The sequence below is a fragment of the Grammomys surdaster genome, unplaced genomic scaffold (genome assembly GCF_004785775.1).
Source record: "Grammomys surdaster isolate TR1022 unplaced genomic scaffold, NIH_TR_1.0 139, whole genome shotgun sequence".
NCBI classification, from domain to species: domain Eukaryota; kingdom Metazoa; phylum Chordata; class Mammalia; order Rodentia; family Muridae; genus Grammomys; species Grammomys surdaster.
Window position 1 is genome coordinate 20,868,332 of NW_021604597.1, and position 26,080 is coordinate 20,894,411.

General features: G+C 32.0%; 1 protein-coding gene across 2 annotated transcripts in view; it reads right to left on the reverse strand.

The window, feature by feature from the left end:
- Positions 1-26,080, reverse strand: part of Si (sucrase-isomaltase) — a 70,414-nt gene that overhangs the window by 17,861 nt on the left and 26,473 nt on the right. For both annotated transcript variants that reach the window (XM_028763595.1, XM_028763596.1), the window contains 19 exons: positions 24,298-24,452; positions 22,719-22,803; positions 21,776-21,832; positions 19,486-19,610; positions 18,451-18,539; positions 15,672-15,721; positions 14,897-15,067; positions 14,525-14,680; positions 12,512-12,718; positions 12,115-12,269; positions 10,120-10,288; positions 7,813-7,909; positions 7,596-7,708; positions 7,383-7,508; positions 5,977-6,105; positions 4,990-5,100; positions 3,647-3,709; positions 2,009-2,125; positions 648-735 (listed from right to left, as the gene is read on the reverse strand). In XM_028763595.1, the coding sequence (XP_028619428.1) occupies positions 648-735; positions 2,009-2,125; positions 3,647-3,709; positions 4,990-5,100; positions 5,977-6,105; positions 7,383-7,508; positions 7,596-7,708; positions 7,813-7,909; positions 10,120-10,288; positions 12,115-12,269; positions 12,512-12,718; positions 14,525-14,680; positions 14,897-15,067; positions 15,672-15,721; positions 18,451-18,539; positions 19,486-19,610; positions 21,776-21,832; positions 22,719-22,803; positions 24,298-24,452 (2,263 nt within the window). The remainder of the gene's footprint in view (positions 1-647; positions 736-2,008; positions 2,126-3,646; positions 3,710-4,989; positions 5,101-5,976; positions 6,106-7,382; positions 7,509-7,595; positions 7,709-7,812; positions 7,910-10,119; positions 10,289-12,114; positions 12,270-12,511; positions 12,719-14,524; positions 14,681-14,896; positions 15,068-15,671; positions 15,722-18,450; positions 18,540-19,485; positions 19,611-21,775; positions 21,833-22,718; positions 22,804-24,297; positions 24,453-26,080) is intronic.

A 26,080-nucleotide genomic window follows, 5' to 3' on the forward strand; every position in this document is an offset into this window, starting at 1 on the left:
GGAGGCCAGAAAGTAGTGCTGGATCCTCTGGACCTGAAGTTTTGTAGGTAGTGTTGAACTTCTGTGGGTGGGTGTTAAGAACCAAACTTTGGTTCTCTGAAAGAGCAATAGGTACTCTACCATCAACCCATCTCTACATTGCTAAAATTTCTATTGCTTTTCATTCATTTAGACATCAAATTTTGATTCAGTACATTTTCATTAAAATAATTCACTTAGAGCAAAAATCTCAGAACCAAAGCTGTTCTTGACTTCAACAAATGTGTTTGCTACTTTCTTTCAGACATTATCTGTCACCAGATCACAAGTGGCAGAAAATCATAACTTTCTTCCATTTTCTCATTCCTAGGAAAAATTGCTAAGCAATTTTTAATGATTAAAGGAATTAATTTATTTTAGGAAATTCTTAGAAAATCATGATGCAAAGTTAAGTTAGAATTATGAGAACAAAAACAAAACATTTGCTTTTATCTTCAAAACAGTGTTGAGTTGTAGGACATTGGGCATGAGATTGGACATATTGGTCTGTGTGACTGACTGTTGAAATTTTAGGATAAATTTATACTTACTATAACTTGAGGTCTGCATAAACAATAAGCAATACTAATGATACAATATTATAAAAAAGTATAGCCATCAAATTGTACCTGGGAAATAAGGTGGATAATTCAGTGTATCATTTCTGCATTGATTCGTAACTGTTCCGTTTACAAAGCTGGAAGGCTCATTCATATCCTTAAAGAGAAAACAACAAGTTAAAAAGAGTAATTTGATAGCACAGATGTATAACTCCAGAGCTCAGGAGACTGAGTTGACATTGTCATTTTTTAAGAGGCGTGGATTATCTGGGAAATAAAGAGTACTATAGTAAATAATTTGGAGTGTTGGAGTGCAAATAAGATAAACAGTTTTGAACTGCTTTTTGTTTTCTCCATATTTCAAAATTTTAAAACATTTGATCAAATTGCCTTGTTTAGCTCAGAATATTCAAAGGGATTTCTATAATTTATGTCTCGTTAGAAAAACAGAAAATATATTTCTCATGGAGATTTATGCAAATAAGACTGAATCGAATATTATGCTACCATGATTTAATTTATGATCATATATGTCTTATAATTTCCACTCCCTCTAACTTCAAACTGGCAAAAATTGTTTTATGTTTGAAGTACAAGATGTAGTTTACAAGATAAATACTTCAAGGGGCATCTTTATTCTTGATCTCAGCCATAGGCCAAGAAGCAACAAGGAGCACCTCTACTGGATTAGAATCTCTATAATCAAGCAAAATGGACAGATCCTTGAATAACTCTTATGAAATGACTTCTTCCACTTGAGAAAAAATTATCTTTTCTGACCCATGTTTAATTCTCAAGAATATGTTTATGAAATATTTCTTATACTTCAAATGTTTGAATAACAGATAAATGATTTTGAATCACATGGAATTTTGTATCCTATAGGTATGTTCATACATTAAATTTTCCTTAAAGACTTAGTAAATATAAATATTCATGTTCAAGGCATCACAGCAATCAATCCCAATCAAAAACTGGACAAACATTGTGTATATTCTCCTGAATTACATTTTTACCTATAGAAAAGTAGATTCTCTTATTCTATCTCAAAATGATACTAAAAAAATTAGTAACAAATTATAAAGTTTCTTCTAAAATAAGAAAGGTATTTGAAAGGCATTACTTTTGTTAATATTTAAGTGTGACATTTTTGCACTAGATAAAATAAAGAAAGCAGTTAATGCATTTTTCATAATTAAAAGTGGAGGCTACTTTGGCTACTTTCTCAAGTGGAAAAACCCAGGAAGTAACAGTCATACATATATATTGAAAATTTAAAGGTCTATTCTAGCAGTCTTTTGTATAACAATGTTTAGCAACAAAAGAGTGAGCTAAGCTACAAGGCTATATAGGCATAATTAGATTTGCAAAACCACTACAGAATAAATATAAGAAAAAAGTCTTTAAAAAAGTCGTAAAAGCTCACGTACAATCCACAAGCCATCAAACTTCATTTTTTCATTGTAGAAATCATAAATTTCTCTTGCCCACCACTCTGAGGTGGAATTCCTAAAGAAGTCTGGAAATGCTACATATGCTCTTGAAGCCTAAACAAAATGAAATTGAAAAAGTCTTCAGAGAACATGTATATGTGACCAGAACTTTGTTTTCAGATTCTCAATTCCACATGTGTAATGATGAATGTAGTTTCTCTCCAACATCCCATGGCAATGAGGACAGGGATGAAAGTGCAAAGAGAAAGAAAGTGTACCTCCCAATCTTAAGTGGGTGATGAGAGAACAGCTCAAGGATCTTGGGGAAAACGGGCTACATGATTCCATGAGTCAGAGGTGGCAGATGACTACAAGCACTTTTTTGACAATATAGAGCAGTTTCACAAGTAAATCACAGGGGTTGTGTAAGCTCAAGCCAGATGACATCCAAACACAGAAAAAGGAGATGTATACAAATCCACAACCCACAAATTGAGGAGGTTCTAGCAATTAATGTTTTCCGGGAGAAGAAGATCCAGGTAAAAGCTGTCTTTTGTGACAACTTGTGTCTTAAAAACTCATTTTCTACAAGATAAGCATAATAATGCTTCCCTTTTTATCATCTCAGAATCTGGGAGTAGTATGCTGAGTGATATAGGGTAATCAAAGGAAAGAAAAGTATTATTACAATAACATCTCATGTTAAGTGAATTAAAAATAAAATCTAAAGGAAAGTACATGGTAGAGGGGAAAGTTTATAAGAGAGCATAGCCAGAGGCAAAGACATCTGGGAGAGTGTGGAATAGATATGTCCATGAGCTACCTAAGGAGAGGGGTGAGGGAATGGGAGAGTCAGGGAGCAATTGCAGCAAGTTACGTAAAGAACGGAAGCTGAGATAAAGACAGCCCAGCCCCTGGGTTGAAAAAGTTCAGGGTATGGGTGTGGGTTAAGCAAGTCAGAGGGTCCTGTAACAAGTAATTCCTGCTAGTGCCTGGCTTCACTTTGATATGCTAAATAGTCTTCCTAACCATTTGACCTGAGTTTGAAACCTAAAATTATCAGGCAGTAATCTAATCTTATGGTAGAACAAGAAAGTAAGCTTCAGGAATGAAAATAACTTTGGGCTAGAACAGGGAAGTAGTCTCAGATATTTTGGTCATCCTGATAAACCCTTAGAAACAGTGATCACTGGAGTGATCATGGAACTTTGTTTATTGCCTTGCTTGTTCTTTGACCATTTGTGTTTATTGTCTTGGTTCTTTCTTGACTATTGGCATCTATTGTATTGCTAGTTCCTCAACCTAGAACTGACCTTAATACTTGCATATAATTAAAATGGTATAAAATCAAAAACCAACAAGCAAACAAAAGAACCAAAGAACCAAAACATTACTGTGATAAGATGAAAATCCCAAATATGATTTAAAACATACAATCACTTTATCTAGTTACTCAAAAAGCTTTATATATAGGAAAAATTAGATAAAGACAATGAAAGACAATCCAATAGAAATTATTTTTTTAAAAAAAGAACCTTCCTCCTTTTAAAAGGAAAATCTTCAATTTCAAGTATATGCTAATATAACATTTAATTTCAAAATCTGATTTTTGGAATTTAGCAATACAAGACTTACGTTAACAGCTTCATCTTCTGTTATGGTCTCATCTATTGTAACATTAGGCAAATCTGGCCAAACCTGTCAAAAAGTAGTAATAGAATAATAATTCAAGATGAGTGGGGTATGATTGTTGTATAAATTAGGAATGTTATTAGAGGCAAAATCTAACTTTTATATTTCTGTCCCTCTAATCCCTATTCTTGTACCTTATCCATTTCATTTTATAATATTTTTAAATCTAGAGAAATATGTCTAAAATATGTCTATTTTCTTCATCCACATTCTGTAAATTTTAGCATGTAATATAACCACCATGAATGTGATAAAAACGATTAACTAGTGTTCAGGCTGTGCTTGAATTCAATATCATAAGTTGGATTCAAAAACAACAATGCCAATGACCAACAAAGTAGAAAAAAATTAAACATATTTAATAAATTATGTCATTTACATAGGAATTTGTATAATTTATCCTATTTTAAATATTATTGGACTTTTTTTGAATATTAAAGGATAATCTTCCTAATCACGGGACATAAAACAGGCCCAAGGTTCTAGGAAATGTGCTAGTCACAGGAGTCAGAGAAAATAACTAACCCTGACCCCCAAGCCTTAAAGCTCAGAGGTTGCAAAAATGGGCAATTTGACTTATCATTCTTTTAACCCAGTTTGTATAGAAAAACAGTTTTCATGTCTGGGAAACCATTACCTCTATCCTCCCTACTATAAGCTACCGGTCTCTGACTCCTGGCAGCTCAATATTCTCCATTACCAAGATTGTCCTGCTGGCTTCTCCCACACCAGTGAAGGTCTGATCTTGCTGTAGATGTTAATCTCAGCTTTCACTCTTTTAATTTCCCCGTTCTATTTAATCCTTAAAAATACTATATGGAAATCAAATCCAGATGTTCCCATAATTCACTTGGCTCTCAGTATCACTGTTTATAAGGTTCAGTGAATGACTTTCCTTATTCACTTTAATCAGATAAATTTAGTTCTCAAATAAAATAACAACAAAGCCCAAACCATTACTCTTTTTATTAATAAGATGCTTTCTGCAAAAGTAAGAATACATAAGTATTCATCACAGCATCCACTATAGGAAGTTTCATTATAAAACACAAAACATATTTAAAAAATGATACACAATTTAATGATAAAATATTTAGCTTTAGGATTTATATGAATTCTTTATTTGTGCCTAATAATTCAGATTTAGATCAGATTTAGATCAGTACATATATTTTAATTATTAAATATACATTTTTATCTTTCATTCTGAATGTTTTAAAAATATTAAAAACAAAATTAAAATATCTAGCATTTTCAAGATGATCTAGTTTAACAGTATTGAGTACCTTTGCCCAACAAATGTCATCTGTGTTAGGCCATTTGACAAAAACATCTTTCTGTATTCCTCGTTCAAAGGCGGGGTAAGGCTGTGTTTCATTTGCTGAAATTGCTGGATCCTAAGATTAAAATAACAATACACAATTAAAACAAATTGCATACAGAGCAAATCTCCAATTATTTTAGGTGGCCAATCAGAGACACTGTAACTTACTACCTTTGCATTATCACAACTTTCTGTTCTCATTTGAAGAAATGGCCAAACACCAGGGCCACACCAATGTTCTAAAAATTCTCAAAACAATCTGCTAGGAACTCAAGCAAGCTTATTTAATGCTTTTTGGTTTCATTTTTATCTGTTGAATTTTTCAGTTGTCTAGCTTGCTCCATAAGTATATTGATAAACTTACCTCTCACTGATTACTTTTATTAATCCCAGAGGAAACCAAATTTTAAATGAGAAAAAAAAACAGAAGAAGAAATTCAAAAGAACATCTAAGGTTTATATGGGAGCAAAAATATCTCCTCTCATTTGTGTAAGTTGAAACCATTTACAACTAGAGTGGTGAGGAAGGTATATTTTGTCTTTAATATCTGTCATGTGACTTTGTATTTATACATAGAACTTATTCTCAGGTAGCTGGGAATAGCCCATGTAAATACAATAAAATATTAAAATGAAAAATGTCAATAGGTAAGAGTAGAGTTTGATAATTGTTTTCATTACTTAAATGTGCTGTGTGTATGTGTGTGTGTGTGTGTGTGTGTGTATGTTTGTATGTGTGTGTGTGCCCCTGTGCCATTGGTGCTGAAAAGGCCAGAAGAGGCCAAAACTGGGCTTTTCCTAAAAAGAGGAAGTTTTCTTAATTACTGAATCATCACCAGGCTCCAAGTCCAAAGGTGTCCTCCTTTTTCTTTTTAAAGTCTTTCATACCCTCATTTTAGAGAAGTAAATACAAACAAATAATAGAATTCCCTTAAAAATTGATACTGACCAGTATAATAATATATTTCATTCCCTCGCTTCTTATTTTGTCAACAAACTGAGGAAGAGTCTTGAATCGTTCACCAATTGTGAAGTCTAGTTGCCTTTCCATATAATTAATGTCTGTATACTGAACATCCTAAAATAGAAAATAATAACAAATTGGAAGAATTCTTTGGAGGTTGTGTCTTGCATCAAGCCTGTATTAAAGAAGTCAAAAAAGGTGATCAAGAATGAAAAACAGACTAAGAACAATTTTATATGCATGATTGGTTTGGTCAATTGTTCAACAATAATTTTATTTGAGAAGTAAACATTCTAAATTAAAAAAAAATTCAATATTGGATTCCATGTAAAACAGCGACAAAAGGATTTTAATGCTATGAAATTACAGTAATATGTTCCCTTAAAAATTAAAATTTCAATGCAGATATCAAAAATACTTTTATAGTCATATTAACCATAAATAGATTCAAGATAATTTAATTAATTCTAACAATAGCAAAAGAAACAAAATATTTAAAATTTTATTAATTATTATAAATTGTTTGGTCTTATATAATTTAAATTGATTTTGAAAATATGTTAAATGATTCACTGTTTACATTTAAATATTTGGAAATATTTTTAAAGCACCAAACTTGAAATTTACCATCAGAAATTTAAAATGAGTCTTAAACAACTAATTTGCCACCTATTTCCTGTCAATTGATATTTTCTTAAATTATTCCAGTTTATGTAAATATTTTAACTGTCATACTAGGATAATATTCGAAAATCTCATTTTCAAATATTGATTTGCTTGTGTGTAATTATTTTTCTGATAATAATGCATTCAGCAATAGTAGATTCTGATATAAAAACAATGTTATATAATGAGGTTCTTAATGTAAAATTAGCTCTTATGCTGATAGCCTAGTATACTGGTGTGTACATGTGTTACAAGAATTCTTTAATATAGATTAAATTGATCTCCTGAGCATTATGGAAACAGCATATTCTGTAAAGTCTGCCATTCAGCCTTATCTAATCCAACTCTATATCTTAGGATCCATTCACATGGTTCATGTCAAACTCCTTCAAACTTGTCACATTAAGTGATTCTACAGATTACTCAGACATTGAAAACAGAACAAACCAGACTAATCTAACCACAATGTATGCAAGAAAAAAATGTGTAAAGAGGTTTGTTTAGAACAGTTCAGGATCTTTAAAGTAGGAAAGTAAGCAAAAGGGGAATATTATAGCTCCTTACTTATGTATATGACAAAAATATGCAAAAAATCCTGCATCTAATTCATAAGATGCTGCTGAAATATAAGCATTATTTCCAAATGTTTAATATAATCCCAAAGATTACAGTGTATATTATTTCACTCTGTCTTTATGGAATCCACATATTATTAATATACATACATAGGGAATTTTAGCAGCCACCATTTCGTTGTACAGTTGCTCAATCTCTGAAGTATTTCTGTATCCATACCGACATAATTGGAATCCTAGAGCCCAGTAAGGTGGCATGACTGGAAAGCCAATTACCTTTAAAAATATTATAAGTTAGATAAAAAGAAATAATTTACATTGTAAATAAACCTATAAAAAATTTTAATAAATATGCATTCATACTTCATGATATTGCCTTGTTGCAACTTCTGGGGTTGGTCCCAAAAACATGTAAAAATCCAAGATTCCACCAATTGTACGGAAGGTTAGAGCAGGAGTTGGCTGGAATGCAACATCTGAAAATCCAAAATAAGACTTAAGTTTTTATCTGCAAGAGCTATTTGTTATTAGATCACATTTACCTATTTTACATGAGAAATTAATCAAATTGTAGCTTTACCCATTCCGTTGCTGTTCAGTAAAAGAACTCCGTGAGCATTGCCCTCATCCTCCAAAGCCATATAATAGGGATGGAATCCATAGGAATTCAGTTTATACTGAAAGTTAAAAAACATAATGTATATTTAGGAACAATAAGGAATGAGCTAAATCAATGTTGCTTAAATTAAGTAACATTAAGCTTGGGAATTAATTTATTCTTTATTATCAAATTCAACTGTACTTGAATAAAATGTATCACATTTAAACATCTTTTATTTGAATGGATACTTCTATAGAGAATGCCATTAAATAAGAAAATATGTAACATCCATAAAGGATGTGACAGTAACTGACAAGCAGCCCTGATGGTAAAGTAGTTGTTCCTTGCAAGAAGTTGGGTATCTCACTTTATTTGTAAGTTAGCACTATTCCTAAAATAAAATGTCCTGGAAAGAAATATAGTGATGTAAGTAATTCAACTATCAAGAACAAAATGTTTATAAAAATAGACTTTAATATTCAGAATGCAATTTTGATTTTCGAACTCAAATTTTAGTAATATATTAGCATGTGAAATGATCAAATTAATCAAATAGCTGCTATATTAATTATTATTAAAGAATTCTTTTGAAATAATTTTGATATAGCACTCTTTTGAATAGATGCTGATACATTTTCAGTATGGTAAAGACAGCATTGATTATACATATCATCACATAAATAAGTGTAATATTACTTTATTGTTAATGAATATATCCTTCAAGTAGAAATTTCAAGTAAAACTGACGGTGAGTTAGTTTTTAAAACATTTTTATTCATGATATATTTGGAATGATAACAATTATTATTATTTATTTTTCAATGTGTTGGGTGTCCAAGAAATGTGTTCTGATATCAAAATAGAACCCTAGGAAGTATCAGAACACATAGGAATATTGTTAAGGATATAAGTAGTAGTTTGAACGCATAAAATGTACAATTTTATGCATGGAATATAGGGGTATGGCATCAAATAACTAATAGTGATGTATATATACCACAAGAAGTTATCTCCAGGAATCCTATAAGTATTTTTGTTCTATGTGGCTGGAAAGTTAATAAACTAGTTACGAATCAATTTTAAATCTAGATCAAGTTAATCAAATAATAGCTATATTACTAATGAAGATTTCTTTGGAAATAATCTTGATACAGCCTTTGTATGTATTCTGTTATCTAACACATAAATGCTAGAGAGGTGCTATGCCAGTTCCTGGGGGTAGAAAAAATATCAACGATCTCACTTGATCAATGCCTTCGCCTACATGATATAATAACGACATACCCAACAAGGTGTACACACTGAGCAATAGTTGCAAGATAGTTTATGGAAGTGGCCAATTGCTGTCCTGATTGGAATTGACATGTGCCAACAGGAAGGTTTCAGACATAATGTTATAAACATATAGCCCCAAAAAACATGGTGAGGGGAGTCACAGGCTCGAGCAGAGAACCTATTGATGTTGCTTTTCTAAATGGTCATGTTGTTAAATTGTTTTTCTAATTTAAGTGTATCTACATAGATTTGAGTTGCCACCAACCTTGGTCAAAGAAACTTATCATAGCAGGTAGCTGTGCTGAATGTGGAGAAGTACCACTGTTGAAAGTGGTGATTATGATCACCAGTGACTATCAAAATTAGGACATGTATACCTCTATATCAATTTTCTACACTCAGATTACATTTCAAAACAGGAGACACAAAGGAAGCAAGGGATGTCCAAGAGTTCTGTGAAATGCTATACTCTCAATATACCATGATAGCTGCACACATAACCTCAGAGCATTTCTCTTCAAAGGATCTGATTATGGATTAGGAAAGAGAGGCAGAGTGCCCCACATTTAGCCAGGAGTAAATTGCCTTCAGCTACTGCTAGGAAGAGAGAATCACTCTTTACAAATGGCCACTGGTAGGTTTCCCAGGCTCTGCTAGATACCTTATGCCCATCTATATGTTGGAAGCACTATTGGACTCAGTGTGTTAAAAAAAAGATAAAAAAATTAAAATTAAATGTATTTCCAAAGTTAAAAATAAAATCTAAGAACTAAAATAAAAAATTGTTCAATATTTTTCAAAATACTTTTAAAATGTATATTTTCTACTTTTTTCTGTAATTTCTGATAATATTGTTTTTTTTTTCTTTCAGAAAACCACATCAGCAGTTCAAGTCTATATTCCTCTTTATATTAAGTGTTTCAGGCTTGAGTTATCAGCCTGCAAAGAAGTGAACTAGATCGTCATCACTATCTTTGCTGCCTCATTTGGTAGCCACAAATTGGTACCTACTCCAGGAGGTTGATCTCTTGTGAACATCCCCCAAGTATGCCAATTCAAATTTCGTTTGAATGCTGTGTGTTCCGCTTCCCCGAAACCATATAAATATTGTGATGGCAGACGTGTAGATATCTGAATGAATTGATCATTGAAGGCAAATCCAGGCAGGCGAGAATCCCAGCTGAAAACAGAAGGAAACAAACCAGTCTATCTCTGTAAATATGTAGAAAATTAAAAAGTAATAACTAGAATTACTTTTATTTTTCCAGAAAGCAAATAAATACATTTTCTGTATGCATGCACACAGTAAGTAACATTGCAAATAATGATGGTAATTTTTCTTTGTGATCTGAGGAGTTAATTTTTCATATGCTCCTAATTATAGCCAGGTACCAAATGAATATAGGTAATTATGGTTATATTTTACTTCTGACCAATTTAATGACTTAATAATTAAAATGTATTTTATGTACTATTATTGAAGATATAAGATGAGAATATCATTTTATTTTAGTCCAATATATGATAAAATTATAACTGATCAAGATTATATTAATTTCTTCATTCATATCTTAAAAATAAATATGAATTATTTTTATCTATTTTATGGAATAGTCATTATTTTTATTTTTATCTTCTGTAACTTTAAAAATACTTCTTCTTAGAAGCTATAAACATAATGGGTATTTCAATGGTAAGTTTTCCCAGTTACTACATTGGGCTGTTTTCTTACTGTATTTTGTATTTATAATACATGGTATGTAGGAAAAATATATTCAAAGAGAATAGATTGTTAATATAACTATTTGTGAGAAAATAGAAAAATGGAGGAAAAGAAAGTGAAGTCAGCAAGGATCTTGAGATATTAATGTTATGAAAAATCTGAGATACACTAAAGCTTCTGTGTAATTTTTTAAAATATTGCAAACCCGCCCCCAGTATTTGTTTCACACATGATTTCATTTGTTAATACTTCAAACTAAAAAAAAATTTCTGTAATAAAATCATATTAAACCAGGGTAGTCAGGGTTTTCTTTATTTGCATCAAGACTGCCCATAAGCATTCTGCCATCAATTGTGAACTTAAATGAAAATTCATTTTAACTTGGTGCAATTGGTAAACATGAAGAGAATGATATTTTAATACATTCATACACTATAAAATTAATACAGACTTTTCTCAATTTATTTTCATCAATATATCAAGTTCCAGATCTCACAAACATCTCAAGTTTTCAAACTCATTTACATAGTACAGTCCTAATTGCTTATTGTACCATCACATATCATGTATTTTAGAATGAATCTGCTATAATTATATTATTATAATATTAAGTATAATATTTGTTAACAAAAGTTGTTACATGTGGTTTATCTCTACCTTTGCTCTGGGATGGGGGCTGTACTACAAGCCCTCTCCCAGCTTCCCTTTAACCCACGGATAAAAGACACACACACACACACAGTTGTTCTTTTTCAACTTGCCTTTGGACATTATTGCTAATCATTACTATCTCCCACTTAGAAAACCGTGGCCCTAATAATATTTTTATCTATGCTTCTCCCATCTACCCTAATCTTCAGTTGCTAAACTCCCCTGTGTGGCTACTCCATTTGAGATCTCACATGGCTCTTAGTTCTTTTCTCTCCAAAGCATGATGAACTCTGTTTTCCTTCCTTCCTTTCCTTCCTGTATCTCCCTGCCTACCTCCAGGGACCCAGAAGTCCTGCCTGTGCCTTCTGCACAGTAATTAGCCCATAGATTTCATTACTGGCAAATCTAGAGCCAATTGGTGAATAGAATCTTAACATCAAAAACTGCCCCTACAAAAAGTAATCATATCTATGGAGTAAACTAACGTTTTGGATGAGTTCTTTGTATGATCCTATGAATATGCTGTTTAAAAATGTTAAATTTGGGAAACCATTTTATACAACTAACTGTTAGCATATTGCTCTTTTAAACTAAACACTTTCACTTTCCTATGAAATTATCTAATCACTTACATAAGCTTTCCACTGCTTCTCCTTCGAACCTGGATGCCAAAAGGATTTTCCTTGATTTCTACATCATAGAGTCTATTTTCATAAGAGCTTGTAGGGGTGTCTGGGATATTTAGTGGTACAGGAACTTCATATCTCTTATGATGTGCATCATAAATCTGTTGCAAAGGAACAGTGACAATATATAAGTGTTTATACTTACTGCTAATAGAGCACAGGTTTTACATAATCTTTCCCAAAGGAGCATTTATAATTGTCCATTTCTGAATAGCTACTTTGTATCTAGCATACCATATGAAAAAAAGGCAATGATAAAACAAAAACCAAAAAGCAAACAAACAAAAATACAAACAAAAATTAAATTAACTCTTTTTCCTTAGAAAGTTTATACTTAACTTACCTTAAACTGTAGCATGTCATTTTTGTGATATTTTACTTCCACACGGAGAGTGGAGATGGGATTAGATGGAAGATTAATTCTAGCATTTGCAGGATTCAACTGGAGTTCTGCTGTTATGCCCGTTGCCGAAATTTGAGTTGAATTTAACAAATAGGGATTGTGGTCCAGAGGAAAGTAGCATGCAGGCACATTGGAGAACCCACTAACCTAAAAGCAACACATGTTCAACATCAAGCATCCTATCCATGAACTTAAATCAAACAGAGAAACCTTAACCAAGCTTAGTAACAATTTTTGTGACACATAATAAAAAAATTTATTATCTGTTTGAGATATGTTCTAAATTATTTTTATCATATGTTGAGATACTGAATCTAATCTTAGAACAGTAGAGACAAAAGATCAAATATTAGTTATCAGTGCAGAATAACAAAAATTAAATGAGTTGTTTTTGATTATAGGCCTTAACGGCCATTTCTAGACACTTATACTTTATGACTCTATCAGAGCTATTTTATTTGAATTTCACTTCATCTCTTTTGTTAAAGTTCCCATCAGAATTGACTTTTTTTTTCTTGGGTAATTCTATTCTAGTACTAGTAGTTTAGGCAGGCATGGAGAGCTGGCTAACCAGTTAAGACTACTAGCTTCTCTTCTGGAACACTTGGATTTGATTCCCAGTACCAACATAGCAGCTCACTGCCTTTAGAAATTCCAGTTCCTTGGCACCCAACACTCATTTTGGCATTCACAAGTACTGGATACATGTGGTTCTCAGATATACATACAAGCAAAATTACCCATTCATATAAAAATTTAAAAAATAAAAAAATAATAATTCAGGAAAACAGTTTAAAAACCTCATTAACTCTTCAAGAGAAAAAATAAATGAATCATGTTTCCCAAGAAATTTCTAACTGCCTAAATATAAAATGTGCTATTTAACAGGTTTGTTTTAGCATAAAGCTGCCTATGTTTCAATAAATCTGTATATTATAAAAGTAAATAAGTTACTGTGACTTTAAGAGTAGTAGATATGAGTATTTTACATAGGATGTTTTCAAATGACTTTAGATTATGTAGGGCATTTAGGGTTCAAGACAACTGATGTCAGCTTAAGTATAAATATGAAGTTACTGTTAACTACCTGGAAGAATTAGAAGAATCACCAATGCATCTCAAATTCTAGGAAACATTTATATTTCCTAATAATGTAGGTGAACTCCTTCTGTATTGCCCCTGAAGATATATTTTATGGTTGCTTTTTTATCAGAGTCAGCAATGTGATTAACTACTCCATTGAACGCTATCTTGTTACTCTCTTTTTGTCTTTGACTCCTCCTCCCTCATCAAGCTTACATCTTTCTCCATCACTAAAGTTCCTCCTTTGCACTTGACGTTAATGAATGAACCCTTATTAGCATTATTGTTCTTAATATATAACTCACATTCCTGTTAAAAGTAATTCCCATTCTGCCTCTGCAATGCAAATGCACAGGACTTGGGTAAATAAACACCATGCTGATCACTCATTCTTCCTAAATTCACAACAAACTTAGTGGGTACTAATGTTGCAACCATAATGACTCTCCACGGTTCAACCTGTCACAAAATCAGCATTCTTCGCTGCTGTCCAACATAAATAAAGCATACATATCCAAGTTTTATAGTTTGAAAATTTTTTTGGAAATACTTGATACTACTCACATATCACTTGCCAATTTAGTCAATCACCTATAATAATTGTAAAGTATAAGTAAAACAATATGCTATTTTTAAGAGAAAAATATTATCATCCATTCTACATGAAAAGTGATGTACCTGGTCACCTTGTCTGTCATTGGCTACACAAATAAAGTTTGACTGTCTATTAAATATTCAAATTTCAAATGTCAAATAATTTATGAATGGATATGATTTCTAGGTTGTTGAACTTAAAATTTGGGTGTAAATTTTTCACTGATGTGCTTATATGAAAAATCACATATTTATTCACAAGAAAAACTAGATTACCGGTTTCCATAAGCAGCCTCTCTGTACACATGTTTCCTCAGTTGCAGTGCCTATATCTGGGTAACAATTGAATCTCTCATTGTCTGAAAAAGCTTGTGTCCATCTAACTATAAAGCTTCTGCCGAGGTTGAAGTTGAGATCTGTAATTGAGAGAATCTATAAAAAAATAATGATTGATTGTTTAAATTGATAATGTTTTAAACTTGATTTAAAACTATGTTAAAATCTAGCAAACAGAATTTTCAGGAGTATCTATCACTTTGATTTAATTTTTTTTGAAGAATATTAAAAAAAAAAGTATACTTAGAGCTCCAAAATGAGTGTTAGAGAACATAAAGAAGCATGGAAGACAGTTTAATTTCATCAGTTTACCTTATTGGAAGCATCAAAAGTGAAATTAGAATGAGGAGCCATTTGCTGATCATTTTCACCCACTGTAACCTCAGTGACAGTGTCTCTCAGCCCAAGCACTTTGATTGTTTGAAATGCAAGGGCAGTTCCCTCCGGATATGATGAATGTGTGCAGCTAACAACCAAGTTATCCTGAGAAGAAACAGGATGAAGTGTCAGCTGTTAAGTCTTGGTAGTCACCAGATTGATGAGAGGAATAAAGGAGAAGTCAATGAATGAGTCATCCAGCTCCCCTGCCCACTAGCTGACACAGAGCAAACAACTACCTTTGTTTGTATATACAAACATAAAACTTTATTTTTAGAATTAATGATGAAATCACATGAGGTCAGTCATACGTAAGATCAGTTACTGTAGTCCTTATATTGGTCAGTGATAACAGGATTGTTAAAAACAATAAAGAATTCTAGATTTTTTGAAAAATTCTTATTTAATCTTTTAAAAAATTAAGCATTTTGAATATGTAGAAATTATTTTCCTAGGGATATTGTTAAAGTAAACTTTAAGGCATAGGAAGACTATGATGCACAAGTTTCATCATAAGTTCAATCTAATTGAGTTAATAAAATGTGTTTGCTCATAATGAAATAATTTAAATTCAACAGTTAATTCAAAAAATTATTCCTCTTAATTTTACTGAAAATGAGAGGGAAATTTAAGTAGCTCTAAGAAGTAGCCTATAATACCTAATAAAGTAGATATTTAAAATGACATGTGTTTTCCAGAAAATGCTTACATTAGAAACTGAAAACGTGTATAAAATATAGGTTCCACTTTCTATGGTCTCTGAAATTGAAAAATAAACAGTTATCAGATAAAAATTAGTTAACTTTTCTTATTTTATACTTATATAATACTTAGTTCTTTTAAAATTATAATAATGAATAACTATAAACAATTTATACTTTTATATATCTAATAAGTATTAAGAAAAAAGAGAAGAAATTTTAGGTAGAAATTGCTAGGGCTGTTCCAAGGGGATTTGGAGTGAGGCAGTGTGTGCAAGATGGTGTAGGTGAATTTCAATCCAACAACATGGTTGCTCTAGCAAGCAATCCCATTCAAAGTCCTTCTAGGTCTATGCGATCCAGTCAGAATGCAGATACTCTCTGGATTACATTATGATCTGGCTGGAATACAGACATTCACTTAGTATATACCTTTAAACCCTAGAAATGAACATAAATTTAGGTTTTAGAAGGAAGTGGCCATGTTTGAAAGTGATATGTAATTGAAAGGCAGACAAAGTTAGTAATCAGAACAAGATTTAACAGAACAAGTCAGAAATAGGATACACTCAATTCACATAAAAACATCACAGACAACAGAGGCTACTTAAGAGCAGCATGTGATTGGTGTCTGTGTCATTTTGGTTAGGACAGTTTTAGAGAGACAGGTTGCAGAAATAACAAGATAGATGCAGGTGATGACAGAATGAGCCAGAAAATGAGGAGACCGAAGACTAACACATATTGCCAAGATTAGTATGAGGCCAAGCAGAACAACTGAGTCTGAAGCCCAAAGAAGCCGGAGTTCATCAATCAGCTTGGAAGATTAGGAGGTATGGAGCTTAGAAGTCTCCAGGCATGGAACTAGGGATAGTAAGTACAGAGAAAGAAATGCTCAGGCTGTGTGTTCGCTTAGCTTGGATACAACGTTCATCTCATTCCTTCTCTGAGGAAATAAAAGCAACTATTACAAGATACAATTAAAATGTACTGTATAATGTTTAATGTATAGGGGGAAATGTTCCTGAATTTCAACCCGACTCGAACAACCACAGTCAGCTAAAGAATGATGTCTGAGGGAGAAAGCTCTCTTCAGTAATTGGTATCCTGTATCCAATGGTCCGCTCCAAAAGCATATATGTACCAGTACGATTACACATAATGAGCAAAAGATCTACACACACATAAATTTGTGAATGTATGTATTACTAAAAATCAATGGACAACCAGGTCATGACTTAGAAGGAGAATAAGAAGGGCTACATAGGAGGAAGGAAAAAGACACAATATAATTATATATAATCATAGTTATCTTAATAACAAAAATAATACAGCTATAAAGTTTTCAAATAATAAGTAAGATAAATTTTGAAGTTTTATTTCCTTGTTAACAGAGATGTTAAATATATTTTCTGGTTTAAGTTTTTTATGAATAGAAAAACTGTCTAGCGATTCAGAAGAAAACATAACTTATTCTAGTCAAGTATATTTGCCCAAATATGTAATCATAGTTTTGTAGAGGTAGGGACAGGAAAGTCAGAATTTCAACCAGTCTGGGATATATGGCACACTTTCACCACTAATAAAGCACTCACAAAAAATGACATGTTATTATAATTTAATACTTCATGCAATATTGATGCATAGGTTTTACCTATGAAATTATGCATTCTTTCTACGGAGAAATGAGATAGTACAGTCTTATTTCATATCTCTTTATTCATCAGTTTTAAACATTTTGGAAAAGGGAAAGAATATAGAGGTATTCTAAAACTAAATTTAACGTGTAGTAAAACTAATACTTAATGAAAGAAATGCAACAAAACAATGATATATGTATCATATGTGTACTAAAACATTCCTAAGCTATCTTTATAAGGTAACTGAAGGTTAGGACCCAATTTTGTAGAAGACTGAACATAATAAAATTTATAGAAATTTCAAAAGTAATGAGTTCAAACGGAAACTATATGAAAACATTTGTAGACACATATAAAGTTATTATTACCTAAGTATACCATATTAAAATAAATGAATTAAATATGTTAAGCAAAAAATGAGATAATTAAATCTAAAAGCATAAAATTAATATTATTTACATAGCATAATAAAATGCTCATGGTTATTTCATTAATTATTTAGATTGTTTCTGGTTGTCCTAAATTCTCAAAGTATAAACTAAAGGGTTCTTAATAATGGCAAAAGAATTTGTTTTCTTTTTAAAATAGATTTATTTATTTATTATGTACACAGTGTTCTGCCTGGGTACCAGAAGAGAGCTCCAGCTCTCATTATAGATGGTTATTAGCCATCATGTGGGTGCTGGGACTAGAGCTCAAGACCTTTGGAAGAGGAGCAGTCAGTGCTGTCAACCTCTGAGCCATCTCTCCATCTGAAAAGGAATTTCTTTTGCTCAAGTCACTTGACACTGACAGAGACTTTAACTACAGCTAAGAGCATTGATTTGTTTTTTTTTCTTTCATTAATAAAAGTTTATGTTTAAAGATTACAATTAATTATCCAAAACATTTGAAAACATGATATAATCTGTACATTTGAAAATTTAACAAAATTATATAAAATTAAAATATGAATTTAACATAAAATCATGTGCATTCGTCGAAGATATTTCACAACACACCATTCGCAAAGTTGATATGTTAATCACATATACAACTCAAAATTTATAAAGTACTACAAAAATCATTATGAATGTAACTTATCTGAGCAAAGCTAAAATACAGCTATCGTAATGGATAATTAACCATACACTACATTGAAACTTGCCTGTAGTTTCACCATCATCCCAGAAGAATTCTCCTTTTGCTTCCTGATTTTCATCTAATGCAACAATAAGGCCTAGGGGATTCCTTCGGCTACAAAGAAAAATGTGATTTGTATAGAATTAAAAATAATTTTGGAATCAATTTATAACTTACAGTAAATGCATTTCAATCTAAGTTTTTAGTTGTGTATTAGCATAATTTTTGTATTCATAGTTTTCAATATAAATACACTTACATAAGTAAAGACAAATTTTATACACTTTAAAACATATTATAAATTTGTGATATTATTTAGTTGTTGAAGGATACGCCATCTGCAAAATTTAAACTATATAACATTCTCATTAAAACTAAAGAGTTAAATGTGTCTGAAGAATGTGCAGCTCAGGGTGCTGTATAGATTGATTAGTGTTAAAAATGCTCACACTGTTTGTGAGGATCCATATTTGGTTACCAGTACTGACATCTCATGAATCAAAACAGTCTGTAACTTCATTACCAGGAATACTACAACTTCTTCTGCTTTCTGTGGGCACTGCATACGTATTGTGCACATACAGACAAGTGGGCGTGGATACATACAAATGAGATATAAAGCTAACTAACTTACTAAATAAGAATTTTCACACAGTGTTTTAACCACTATAACCTTAAATTAAAGATATTAGATCTCCAACTGATAGGAAAATACAAATGACCTAGCTAAGTTTAGTCAACTCAGCAGAAGTTATGGTCGAGAGGAGAAGTTAGGTCTTTTGAGAAAGTGCCTCCATAAGATCTGGCTGTAGATAATCCTGTAGAGCATTTTCTTAATTAGGGATTGAAGGGAGTTTGGTTCAGTCTGTTGTGGGTCTTGTCATAACTGGGCTGATTCTATAAGTACCTGGTTTCTATAAGAAACAAGGCTGAGCCATGAGGAGCAAGCAAGGAAGCAGCACCCCATCCACACTCTCTTGCATCAGCTCTTCCTTCCTGGTTCCAGTCCTGCTTGAGTTATTATGAACATATGTGAGTAGGCAATAACCCTTCATTTTACCTTGCTGTTGTTGTTACATCAGGTTGCTGGATAGGTATGATATAACCTCCTCTAAGATGTAATCCTATTTTGTCTTTTGGAAGGTACATGTCAATTCTTTGTTTCCTCCATGGCCTTTTTTCACCCTAATAGTTAAAGAATAAATATTATTTTTATTGTTAATATATATTTTAAGTTTGCTTTATCATGATTGTGATTTATACATTTTATTTACTTATTATTTGTTAATTTATGTTTATTGGAAGAAAATAGTTTTCATTGTTTTCTATGCATATGAAAATAAGTTCATTTTCCTTTAAAATGTAAAATAAAATATATATAAGTATTTTCTTCCTACAATAATTAGCAATTATACCCATATTTTATACTCTCTTTTATAATGCTTCTAATAGTCTTGTTACAGTATTCATAATAATATCTACATTTTAGAAAGAAGATGTTGTATTCAGCTTCAGTGTGGCTCTTTATTCAATAGAATGTCCTCTACTTGTACCCATTGTACTGCAGAAGACAGGATTTCACTATTTTTATATATAAATAATAATGCATTGTATGTAAATCACATTTTTTATATATTCCTGCACTGGTATATATTCATCTTGCTTTGATATAATACTATAAGGGTAGTACAGCTGTAAATATAAGAATATATAATTTTGAAATATTCCTGCCCATGTCATGTCAACATTCCAGTTTAACATAATTGAATCATAAGGCAAGTCTATCAATTAATTTTGGAGAAATTTTTTTCTTCTTTTACAGAAATTAAAATAAGTAGTGGTTCTGTAGGAGATATAAAAACACAACTTGATGGAAGAAGTAATGAATTGTACTAATCTTTCTATTTTAGAGAAGAATAACTATTGTTCGAAATGCAGGATCAGAATTAACAATTTTCCTACTTTATAGCAAGAATCATTATTAATAAGGAAAGCTCAAAGGAAATAAAAAACAAGTAATGATAAGGGAATAAGAATTGTAATTACATTGATTTGACCATTATAAAATAGAAACATACAATGAAACATTACACTGAACTCATATATGCACAGTCTTGATGTGTCAATCAAAACATTATATAAAGTGCTTGAAATACAAGTATCGACTTATTTGTTCAGTACACATTGCAGACTTACATAAAGTTACCATTTTACTTCATAATTATGCATAAGTAAAATAATAAAGAAGTAAATAACAGGAAAATCATGCACACAAAATAAAGTTTACTTGACTTAAGAAAGCATTCAAATATTCCTTCAAACAAAAATCTTACACAACCAAACAAGCAAATGTAAAATATAGTAAGTTTAATAAATGAACCTATCATAACTGCCTTCTGAAAGACCCAACGAGCATCTGAGTCAGATGCAGATATTTGTACCCAACCAATGGACAGATACTGCTGATCCCTGTTGATGAATTTTTAAAAAGCTGGAAGAAGTTGAGGAGGAGGGTGACCCTGTAGGAGGATCAGCAGTCTCTATTAGCCTGGACCCCGGCGATCTCTCAAACACTGGATCACCAACCAGAAAGCATATATCAGCTGATATGAGGTCCCCAAAACATATACAGCAAAGTACTGCTGGGTTTCTGTTCAGTCAGAGATGATGCAGTTAACCCTCAATAGACAGGCGGCCCCTGCGAGTTTAGAGGTCTTGTGGGGTGGGGGATGGAGATATCCTAGTGGAGACAGGGCGGCGGGGAGGAGGTATGAGGTATGGAACGGTAGGAGGGTAGACTGAGAGTGGAATAAAATCTATAGTTTATAATAAATAAACAATAACCACAAAAAGAAAGAAAAGAAAAGAAAAATTATAGCTACTTTAAAGATAATCTGAATCTGAAGTGGTATTACTAATTCCATTTTCAAAATAAATAAATCAATCAAATACTTGTGTCTATGAATTTGTGAATGCCATTATTTTGGCTATACTAGGAGGCCATAACAAACATTCAAAATGATTTTGTTTTAATTTAAAAGCATGTATAACATTCTGACTAAAAAAGAAAAATGTAAATTCTGAGCAAAGAATTAAATGTTTCCAATTCTTTCTAAAGTACTCCATTAATTCCATTTAAATACAAAAATACATTTGTACGTATACTAAAAATATGACTTCATATTAAATATTTGACTCATGTGCATTAAGGAATAATTTGTGTAGCATTTTTAGACAGCTCTCCAACTGTGCAAGGTTTCTTACAATAATTTCAAAAATTCTCAGCATTCATGCACTATGTTTACAGAAACATATATGTATAGATATAAATATTCATATATCTTACTTACTGTTTCATAATCATACCAGGTAGCATCAGGAATGTATGCACTCACATATTCTACTCCCTGAATTAAAGAAAATCAGTGTAAATATGCAAAATATATGTGATATTAAACACATTTTTGAAATTCTAATTTTTTATTTGCTTTTTATTTTTGTTTTTTTGCCATTTTTATTGCTTATTTTATTTACATTTCAAATGTCCTTCCCAGTTTCCCCTCCACAAACCCCTATCTCCTCCCCCAACCCTTCCTTCTATTAGAATGTTCCCCCACCCTTAAGAAAAAAGTTTGTCAAGAATTGATTTAGATTTTCCATTTCTCAGGAGAAAAAAAAGTACTTCTCTGTTATTTTACTCCAGTAGCTCTGAGTTACATTATAAGCTTTACATTAAAATTTAAAAATCAATATTCAAGTGGGAAAGAGACTACAATTGAGGTGGCAATTTTAATTCATATATGCACTTGCATTGCTATAAAGCACCTGCTTTTGTGAAGCAAAATATTCATTTCTGTACAGAGACATGGACACTAGAGTTTAGAAACAAGAGACACGTATCACTTCTCTTTTTCATTTTTCATATTCTTAAAATTGGCTGTTTTACATGCCTATTTTACTACTATATTAGCAAATGTGTAATGTTTGTGTCTTCCTAAGTGTGAGCTAATTAATATTATTATAATCTTTGATTGAATGCAATAAAAATAATTTTTTCAGAATAAAATTGATCATTCACATGTTCTCCTTTCTATGTTCCTTCTTATATATTTAATAATCTAGATGGATCAAAGAACTTTGTAAGTATCAAAATTCTTTGGCATTTTGAGAGATTGTGAACCTGAGATAATTCGTTGAGTAATAAGTGTTATCTGGGTTTCTCAAAACTATGTTCAAATTTGGCTATGCAAAATTGTCTTTAAGCAATAAATATAATACATGGGTAAAGCCTACCGGTCTCAAAACAGGAGTGATAAGTAGTGCAGGGCCCCATAGAAACTGGGTGTCCTCAATCCAGCTGTTTGGGTCTTCATAAAACCTTTAAAACAATTAGAGTATTTAATATATAACATTACAAAATATGTGGAGGCAACATGCTTATTTTCTTTATCTCATCAGTTCTTTCCTGAAAGTATTTGTTCCCCGCTGATTCCTCCAAGCCCATTCCCTTGGCTGTGATTTCACAGGATAGTAGGTAGGGAGTTCCTGGGCATGAGGTGGGGGGATGTGGTAAGGGGATAACATCTGAAATGTAAATAAAATATCCAGTAAAAAAAGAGAAACTACTTGTTTTAAGTTTATTTTTAACATGTCACCCTGAAGCAATAGTTCTAACGTAGTTCATATGGCTTCCATGAAGACAGACAGACATAGGGGAAGGAGGCTACTAAAAGAGAGCACGGAATGCCTGGCATGAGTTATTTCCATACTTTAAAAAGTAAAATCAAATGTATACTATAGATATATGGCTACTTTTAATATATAATAAGCAACTTGCTGTTTATTATTTTCTTACAAGGTAAGTTAATAAATTGCCAGAGTTATTTCATTAACCACTTTCAATATTTTTTACTAAAAATCTAATATGTAACAAATGGTAAAATAAAGGCAACTTACTGCACTGCCAAAAAAAAAAAATCTAATATGTATTTAAAAGAAACATTAGGTCATTTCCTAAGAAACACCCTGTTGGTTCATAACAAAAATATAAGTAGATAATGTACAATATTATAACTATACCACACTATGGGCAGGTTGTAACAATATGTGATTATTACATTTTCAATCTTTCTTAATAATATAACCTTCCTAGCATAGTTTATCTGTACTTTCTGATAAATCCCCACTCATAGCTTAATCTTTTCTACCAGAGAATTAATCTTATTTAGTACAACCAATACACATATCCTAAAACATTATTCAACTAGAAAAATGATAATTTTAGATTCGCTTTGGATCTAGTTTCATTACTATTAGTGTTTTATTATATGTCTGAAAATACTTTTTATCACTATTTCTGTGAGTGTAGTATAATATGTATGTTTGTGACTATATATGTGTGTGATATGTACATATGTGTATATAATATATTTTGGGATACTATGTGTATCTGTTGTGTGTGTGTGTGTGTGTGTGTGCATGTGTGCATACACGTGTATAATGTATTGCTTGGTGTATGCATTGCACAAAAGTGAACAAGTTGACATATCCATTATCACATGTAGAGACCAGAAAAAGTTGTTTTCCATTGTTTTCTCCTTGCTTCATTTCCTTGATCAAGGTATCTCACTCAACTAATAGCTTACCATTTAGACTAAGCTAGACTGGCAGATGAGCTAGTTCTTGGGACCCACTTCTCTCTGATTCCCTTAATATTGCAGTTACATTCCAAAGTAGTCATATCTGGCTTTTTGTATGGGTTCTTGGAATTAGAACTCAAGTCCTGTTGTTTGCAGAGAGAGATCTGTAACCCTTTGAGACAGCTTTCCAAACCTTCACATTTTAATTCTTACTCATAGTTCTCAATACTCACTCATGAAGAAATGGCCTTGCGACTGTCTCACCAAATGTGTGGGCTCTATAGAACAGAGTGTACAGGAAGGGAAGTAAAGTATAGCGGATGGTTAAGTAGTGCCTTGCTGTGTTTACCAAAAGTGAATTTTGTCCAAAAGAGGCAGGATCCTGTTCCTATACAATAGCAAAAGAAATATAAGTAAAGAATATATAAATAAACATTAAAATTAAACCATATTAATCGCTGTTTAAAGCAAATTGTTTTTCATTTGAAATCTTCTATGAAAAAATTTAAAATTTTTCTTATTATAATAACATCTTTATGTCTGAATGTTTTAGATATATTTTAATTAATCTATTTTAAAGGATACACTTCTCACTTAAATGGACAGGTTAAAAAGATGAAAAATACCCAGATAAGCTTTCAATTAAACTCTTAGTTTTCTTTAGAATGGCTCCAATTTTCATGTTCTCAAAACATTTGCTAAACTGTCTGTGGTCCCTTCCAGTGACAACAGCATGCCTACACCTAAATTTGTACTCGGATACATGGCATAATTTGACGAATGTCCTAGATGTAACCCATTCAAACACAAGCCTGAATGTGCTCAATAATTCTCTTGTATGCATAGCCATTAGCCCAGATGGAACAGAAACAATCTAAGGGTCCATGAAAGCAAGGGACAAAGTTTCCTGGCCAGATAGCAAACTTCAGCTTTAAAGTTCAACATTCCTCCTGAGACCAGAAGATCTACTTATATCTTCCTCCCAGTGCCGAGCTTGTTTACACAGTTTGCTAGAGGGTTACAGAATTTATTCAGCCTCCTCCTTAAATTTACACTGAAATCATACTTTCTATTTACTAATCCCAGCCACTGAATATACAGTGGTGCTGCTTTGGCTGACTATTTTCTGGAGACTCAGGGCTCTTCTTGGTGTCCTTTTCACCTCAACACCTTTCCCAATGACCTGGCAGGGTCTGTTGGAACCCAGCTGACTGATGACTCTCCCTGCCAGGACACCACCCTTCTGTCAGCTTCCGGAGGCCCAGACTTGAACAGTGTGTTGATAAGTCTCACTACTCTGTTGTCTTATAGTCACTCTGATATCCTCCACATGCATTCTGCTAACTAAGCATTACAATACTCATCTTAGCATACCATTTACTTTTTAGAAAACTCAAACGAGTGCAGAATATTTGTCTGCAATGAAATTGGATCCCTCAGAATCTCCTTTGTACCTCGTTTGGCTGTGTTCTCTGAAGTTCCTCACAGCCTGAGCTCTGTGGCTGACATGTCTCAATGGAACTGAGGTTTGGTATGAGAGTTACTTACAAACAGTGAAAACTGTCTTGATCATCATGTTCTTAACTGACTTGCAGGTTTAAAAGGATATTACTATACTCTCTTAAAAACATGTCTATACCTCACAGCATGCAAAATTGAGTTAAGAAGAGCTGAATTTCCCAGCATTTCTGTTCCTACCAGTTCAGACTAATGCTTTAAAAGTTAGTTTTGAGTTTACTGGCATGTTCGTTGAACTCTTATTGATCATAACAAAATGTCTTTGGAGTCAAGTCATATTTTCTTAAATTATTTTTCTTCCTTTTATAAAAACTGGTAAGAGTCTTCCATAGAAAGTTATATTTTGTCATAAATTAAACTGAAACTTAGTTAAAATCCAAGAATATGGTATGGATACATTTTGTTTTGTGATTTCCTCATGTGTCTATTTTATACATAAAATATGATTTGAAAAATTTATTTATAAAACATGTTATATACTTTAGATCCTACCTTATG